The sequence below is a fragment of the Lathyrus oleraceus genome, chromosome 1, assembly GCF_024323335.1.
Source record: "Lathyrus oleraceus cultivar Zhongwan6 chromosome 1, CAAS_Psat_ZW6_1.0, whole genome shotgun sequence".
NCBI classification, from domain to species: domain Eukaryota; kingdom Viridiplantae; phylum Streptophyta; class Magnoliopsida; order Fabales; family Fabaceae; genus Lathyrus; species Lathyrus oleraceus.
Genome location: NC_066579.1, coordinates 311,778,281 through 311,786,488, shown reverse-complemented (window position 1 = coordinate 311,786,488; position 8,208 = coordinate 311,778,281). Strand labels below are relative to the sequence as shown.

General features: G+C 35.6%; 1 protein-coding gene across 1 annotated transcript; it reads right to left on the bottom strand.

The window, feature by feature from the left end:
* Positions 1-266: 266 nt before the first annotated feature.
* LOC127104611 (uncharacterized) lies at positions 267-746 on the bottom strand. The gene has a single exon (XM_051041793.1). The coding sequence runs from the start codon at positions 744-746 to the stop codon at positions 267-269; it is 480 nt and encodes a 159-aa protein (XP_050897750.1).
* Between the last annotated feature and the right edge of the window lie 7,462 nt (positions 747-8,208).

The following is an 8,208-nucleotide window of genomic DNA, read 5'->3' as shown; positions in this document are numbered from 1 at the left end:
TTTGTTGAAGAGAAATTGGTCGAAGAGGCCAATGTGGGCATTGAATGTGCAAATATTACCCGCCTATTGGAGGGGGGTGAACAAACTAAAGGCTGAATACCTTATGATCTATAGGAAGCTTGAGCATACGAGATTACACTTCAAATAAATGAAGAATAAATTGAAGTCTTGAATTTCTTGTTTCCAATGGACATTAACTATTGTAATGACTTCTATTTTTGGAATATTTTGAATATACACCACTTTGGCATGCTAATTCTCCTACATTATTTTCCTCTTGATATTCTGACTTCTTGCAGCTTAGGCTTATACTTCTTCAAGTATTTACCATTTACTCTCAATATTCGACTATCAGGACTTAATTCCTCAATCTCATAAGCATTATTTGAAAACACTTGGCTAATTCTAAATGGTCCTTCCCAGTTTGGTGACCACTTCCCTAAGGCTTTATCCCTTCGATCCGTAGGTAATATTACCTTCCAGATATAGCCATCGGCTGTAAAGACCTTTGACTTAACCTTTTTATTGTAAGCCTTAGCCACTCGCTTCTTTTGTCTAATAAGAACGTTTAGGGAAACTAACCTTTCTTCGTCCAAGTCGACCAAATCGTCCACCATCATGCTCCAGTAATGGTTGGATGTGATGTCACTTTGCCTTTGGATTCTAACTAATTGTAAGTTTATCTCGGCAGGCAGCACTACATCATGTCCAAATGTCAATGTCATGCCCCAATTTTGTCTGGACATTTTAAATTCATCTGATACAAGTCTATTTGTCCAGTTTTTATTTTTAGCCATATGCATTTTTATCATCAAATAAAGTCACCATAATTATTCATATATGCATTATAGTAAAAAAAAGTCAACATAAAGTCAACATTTTACATGTTGAAGAAATTGACTAAAATTGCATTTTTTCATTATGCATTTTGAAAAAAATAAATTCATGATCATTTGATTTACCATCAAATTATCCATTTGAATTTTATTAATCATTTTCATGCATCATAAAATAAAAACCAATGTTTCTAAAAGGTCTAAAATATCTCTCATTTATTACATTATTATTCCATGCATATATTACATTATTATTCCATGCATATATTACATCATTATTCACTATTTAATTAAATAAGTTTCTAGAAGACACTCACACTCTTTGCATAATTCTTAAACTAACCTTTCTAGAGCCTATAAATAAACCTCATTTCATTCACAAATGACACCACCAATCATTCACAAAAACTAAGTCAAAACTCTCTTCATTTTTCTCTTCATTTTCTTTCAAGTCATTTCTTTCTTTTTATTGAATAGGTAGACTCTTATGCTTGTTCTTTATTTAATTCTATTGCATTTTTACTCTTGCTTTATTTATTTAGTAGCTTAATCATCACCATTTTGCATGGAAACTCAATTGATTTTAAATCAAGAGTTGAAAAGTGTTCTTGAACCTCCATAAGCAAAAGTAATTTGTTGTTGTTTAAATAACTCTTATGTTTTTTCTTTATTTAATTCTATTGCATTTTTACTCTTGTTTTATTTATTTAGTACCTTAATAATCACAATTTTGTATGGAAACTCAATTGATTTCAAAATCAAGAGTTTAAAGTGTTCTTGAACCTCCATGAACAAAAAGGGTCAAATGAAAATTGATGCTTATTTTACATAATAATATATTCAATAACTTCCCAACATCACCCCGAGCATGTATCCATAGTTCGTTTGTCATGAGGGTGGATAAAATGGTCAAATCAAGCAAATATATATTGTTGCATTTTTGTTAAATTTTGAAACTCTTTGTTGCTTATTTGCTGATTTTGAATATATTATGTTCGTGAAATCGAGTAGATAAATTTTTATTACTTATTTTCTTAATTCCGTGAAAAATTGAGAAAATTATGGTGTTTTTACGTTTTCATTGAAATCCATTTTCTTCCATTTTTGTCGCTATGAGAATAATAACCAAATATGAGGTTGGAGAAGATGAAGTCTCTCTCACACCTCTTAATTGCTCAGTGCACCCTTGTGAGGCTCCATTCTTTGGGCCTAGAGCATTTTCCTAGCTACACCCCCAATTTTCTGTCTATTTTTGTCTTTTGTATATATTTTTTATTTTTTATTTTTCTATTATTGCTTTATTTATTTATTTTTGTTCTTTCTTTTATTTCCTCTAGTTTTTTTTACATTCTTTTACCTCTTGCATTGATAGTGTGTCCCCTTCCTTTTATTAATTCTTTTACCTTTTTTATTGCTTTATTTTTTTAGTTTATTTTATTGTATTTTTAGTTGATGCATAATTGTTAATCCAAAAAGACAAAATTACCATTAAAATTAACCTTTTAAAAATACTAAGATAAAAGGTATTTGATCAACATCAAGTACATTTTTCAAAATTCCACTAAGCTTTTTTCTTTACAAAGCACCTCATATCATTTCAAACCATTTCACAAATCATTTGCACTAATGCGATAAACCCTCGATCAACGCCGAGTTTTCTTTTCCGCTTACTTGAAATGATTAAATCTTTTTGTTAATTAAACTTCGGATGAAAAAGGGAATGTGAGGCGTCCGCCTCACTATCCCTCGAATGATTGAACGAATGACACTCGCCATATTGCTCGGTTTTTTGTCTTCTGATTAAAACACTCTAAATAAACTTGGATAAAGGAATAGGTGGCACACACCTCATTATTCCTTGAATAAGCAAGTGGGAGGCGCTCGCCTCACTACCACGAATATTCGACTTTCGCACATAATTTTCAAATATCAAATTGGACGAAAAAGGAATGAGGGCGCTAGCCTCACCATCCCTCGAATAATTGAATAATTGGCACGCGTCATATAACTTGAACTTTCGTCGTCCCTCCTAAAACATATCCAACCAATCAAACCTAACTTCTCATCCCTGTGCGATCGAAATCAATTAAACTTATCTTTTCTCGCCCCCGTGCGATTGAAACCCGTTTCACAAAAGAACATTGTTCATCCCTTTCTAATGCATATACAAACTAGCGCTTAAGTCTCCACCGCGAGTGAAAAAGCCAATGTTTAACCCTTAGAACATGATCTAAACACTCGTTCATTAAAAGATACAAACAAACTGTAATTCCCCGAACTACGAATGCTCTAATTTCCTTATTGCACCATAAGGATACGCAGGCACGAGATTGTGAGATCTTGGCGAGCACACTAATAAAAAACCTCCCATTTTCCCTTTTTGAGGTTTCCATACTTGTTCTCATTTCAATCTTTTATTCACTTGAAGAAAACAAATAACATTAGCTAACATTCAAACCGCAAATTAGACTAAAAGCTTCTCGTTGAGTACAACGGACGTGAGGGGTGCTAATACCTTCCCCTTGTATAATCGACTCCCGAACCCAAATATGGTTGCGACGACCATTATTCTATTTTCAAAGGTTTTATCAATATTTTCCTATTCCTTCATTGGAATGAATAAAGTTGGGTGGCGACTCTATTCGAACCATTTTTCTGTGACCATCACGAGGGATCGTATTTTTTGAGATGTGATAGTCAGTAAAAAAGGTTTATAGTTAGTTGTTTCCTTAGAAGACGTTCGACAAACCCAACGTGTTTGATATAAAGTCTTATGCAAATTGTTTGGCTTCTGACCTACATGTATTTTAGTTAGGCCAATTATAATCCCGTTTTCAGCCTCAACTTGACCATTTGCTTGGGCGTAATAAGGGGTAGATGTTAGAAGTTTAACTCATGTTTCTGAAGAAAACTCAACCATCTTCCGACCAATGAAAACTGAACCTTGGTATGTGGTTATAGTCTTAGGAGTCCTAAACATGCACATGATGTGACTCTAAATAAAATTGATCACAATATCCGGGCCAACATTCTCCAAAGGCACCCCTTCTACCCATTTAGTAAAATAGTCGATATCTATAAAGACATACTTATGACCTTTAGATGATCTAGGTCTAACCTCACCAATAAAATCGAATGCTCAACCTCTAAATGGACAAGGTTTAACTATTGAGTGTAACTCGTTAGCAGGGATATTTTGGGTTCCTGCATGTTTTCGGCATTCTTGACACCCTTTGACAAACTCTATGCAATCTTTCAACATTCCGGGCCAGTATACCCCTTGTTGAAACCGTAACCACTTTATCTTATGGTCTTCTTAATGAGCGCCACATGATCCACTATGGGCACTGAATATTGCCAAATAAGCTTCGCTTTCGCTAAGGCACTTAAGTAAAACACTTTTAGGCGTGTTTTTAAATAACTCGTTTCCAATGATGACATATTTTAATGCCTTATATTTTATCTTTCGATCTGTTGTTCTTGCCGGATTTTTTAGGAACTCTATAACTGATCTTCGTTAGTCATCATTAGACAGATTATCTATGGAAAAAAAATTCAAAATTTTAGGATTTAGGTCACCCAACTCTTCTACTCCCACTAGTTTTGACTTTGACAGTTTTGGGGAAAACACACTAGTCAAAATCAATTTATTTTTGATTTCGATTAGATCTTCGAATTTTTCTTTGGAGACTTTATACCCTGAATCTATCTAGGCTTAATAATTGGCCTCTTGACTCTTAATTCAAGGCACATGTTTATTGTCGATTTTTTTAGCAATGAGTTCTCCTTGATAAAATACATTACTAAATTCTCATTGATGCATTTGTATTATTTTGTAAACTACTTCACCGCTAATTCTAAGTCGCCTCTGATCTCGACTCTTGTTGCCCCCAGGTCTAACAAGATCGTAAGACCTTCTATTAAAGCTTCGTACTCAGCCTCGTTGGTAGAGCGACAACCCTTGAATTTGAATTTATACTTAGTTAGGATTCCTTAGGAGATTAATAATTATAATGCCAATGATACATTTAGTGTGGCTAGAACTGTCAAAGTACAACTTCCATGTTGATTGCTCGACATAGTTTTGCGTTACTTCCATTATTGCATGATCTACTATAAAATCAGGGACAATCTGATCATTCATGACCTTTAATAACGCATACGTCAGATAATACTCAGTTAAGGCCAAAACCCATTTTCCAATTCTACTATGTAAAGTTGGTTTCGACAACATATGTTTGATAATATCAAAATGCGAATAAACAAACATATATGTTGATTTTATACAATACTTCGGTTTTATACAAGAGAAATACAAGGAAAGGCACAACTTCTCTCTTAAGTTATACCTAGTTTCTGTATCATTCAATAATCGACAGAGAATTATGGCCCTTTTGACGCCATCATCATCTTCCTGGGTCAACATACTACCTATTGTCGAATATTGTACAGAAATGTACAATTTCATAATTTTGTCTCTCGTGGGGGGTAAAATTATAGTAGGCTTCAACAAGTATGTCTTGATGTCCTTAAATGCTTTTTGGTGTTCTGGTTCCCATCTAAATCCTTCATCTTTCTTTAGGCGTAACAATGGCAAAAAAACCTTCATCTTGCCACTTATATTTGATATAAATCTTCTTAGAAAATTTATCTTCCCAAGTAAAGACTAGAGTTACTTTTTATTTGTCGGAGGCTCTATGTTGATTATGACCTTCGTCTTGTTCAAGTTTATTTTGATGCCTTTCTTACGGACCCCGAAGCCTAGAAAATCTCCCTCTAGTAGGTCGCGTTAGGATTTTTCAGGCCAAATGGAATCACCACCCTCTCATACATGCCTAGGGCCCCAGGGCACCAAAACACCGTTTTGGACACATCTTTGTCTGACAGGTTGTATTAATTTGTTTTTGAGCAGTCTTTCAACCTATGCCTTGATCTTCAACATGACTTATGGCACAAATCTCCTTGGGGTCAACTTTACTGGCCTTTTGTCAGGCCTAATTGGTAGTTTCAACTCCACCAAATCCCAACTAAGTCTAGGCATCTCGTCATAATCTCAGGCAAAAGTAGTCTTTGAATTCTTTCATAACCTTGATTACTTGTGTTTTTAGGCCTGGGCTGAGTTTGACACTTATGTAGGTCGGCCTTTTAGTCGTACCATCTCTTAAATCTACCTCTTCCAAAGAATCTTGAGCTTGCAAGTTTTTGGTTGAGGTTAATGGGTCTTTTTCAAACCCCAAAGGCTTATCATCGTATATACAATTGAGCATGTGGCTTTCTGAAGCTATTTCCTAGCCATTCTAGCAAATTTACTTTGTTTGAAAAAATTCAAATGTTATGGCTTCGACATCCATCATTCTTGAGATTCGGCCTCCAAGGCCACTATTATTTTGTTTTCAACCACATTGGCTGAAATTCGAGCAGTGTGCTTGATTCAGACATCTTTATCATCTGGTTCAGACCATCTCTTATAGCCCCCGATTATCTCGTACTCCCATATAAAGCCATGCATAGGATTTAGCCTTATGGAGTAATATACATCAGCCATTTTGAAGTCGTAACATGTTCCTCTGGGTGTACATGGAGAAATATTCTCCAGTTGCCACTTAAAGTTCCTCCTATCAATATCGTTTACCTCTTCACGAAAAAACTTTGATCTGCTTCAATATATTCCACAATCTCGTTAGGCTTCCAGATTGTGATTCTTTGGTGCATGGAAGAAGGAACATAACCTACCCCATGTAACCATTATCGACCAAGTAACAAATTGTAATTTGGCTTAGTTGGAGTTACCACGAATAAAGTTGGTCTAGTGGTGGTTCCTAGAACCACGTCTACTTGTATGACCCCTAAGGGTTTGCTGGTGTTTCCTTTGTAGTTCGACAAAACCATATTGTTGGGTTTCAAATCTGTATTGTACTTTCCAATTTTCCTGAGTAAGGAATGTGGCATCACATAAATGCAGGTTCCACAGTCTACCAAAAACTTATTTATCCTGACACCTTCCAGTTTATCCCTTATATATAAAGGCTTCAAATGTTGTTGTATAGCCATGCCAAGCCTTTCAAATATGGCCTTATATTCATTGACAACGCCATCATGCATAACATAATAACATCAAGGTTTGTGAGCTGCCATTTCTCCATCCAATCCACATTCCTCTTCAGTTAGTTCAGTAATTGTATCATACTCTAACAGCAACACATATATCATGTTGCATATTATATCCAACTCATGCTCCGACACTGAGTCAAAATCATTGCTTACCAATTCCTCATTTTTACCTATTGTTGTCTTTGGTTCTTCATTTTTTGCCACAGGTGGCACTGGGGGAAAAAGTCTTTGCTGACAGGCTTTCTTGTAACTTGACTTTCAGTTGTAGCTTGGATACTGCTACTTTTACTCGCACTTTCTGCTTCGAAGGAAAATTTGTTACTCCATTGATGCCTTCTCCATTGCACTATAGTCATGTGATTTTCCCCATCTAGTTCTTGGAAACATAAGAGTGCTTCTTAGATGTTTGGGAGTTGTCGTGGTACGAAGATCCCATACCAAATTCTATTAACTTCCACTTGCCTTTGTCAATAGCTGATCTTCATGTAGGTCTAATCCATTCCCTAGGGGGAACATTGGAATGAGGACATATGTCTTGCTTTTTTGGGTTTTTTCAAGCACTCCCCTCTTGTTGAAGAAAAACTCACTCTATTTGTCTTGTCGACCACTTTTTCTTGATTTATTAGGGTTGACCTTTACCAACTCCTTTACAGCCTCCTTTTGAAAACGACACTGCAACATGGAAAAACATGACCTTAAAGTCTTTCATCTTACATATGTTCAAAAAAATAATAAGTTCCTCCTCAACTTTAGGAAAAACTACCTTCGTCTCATCTCCATAGCTGGCTTCGGCCTCCTTCGTGTTAATTTCATCAGCGATATCAACCACCACCATGTCTACAGGCTCGACAAGGAGAGCCTCTTCAAATTTGTGATCATACTCTTCCTCCATTCGAGGCTTTTGCTTGTCTGCAAATTTTAGCCTCCCGTCTTTCAAAGCATTATGCACTAGGTCCCTAAAAAGAACACATTGAAAAGTTTTATGGCCCAGGAAATTATGAAATTTGGAAAAACATTTTTTCTTTCTTTGCTCTAATGGGGGAGTCTTAAGCCCTTTAGGGATTACGATTTGGACATCAAAGACTAAAAGATCCAATATTTCATCACACTCAGTTACATCGAACGTGTATGTTTTCGTGACAAACTTCTCACTTTTGGGCTCAATAGGATTTTTTCCATTCGAAGGTTTTGGCACTTTACATACATAAGGAGGCTCTGGCTTAAACTCTCCCACATTAATCATGCTTTCTTCGACATACTC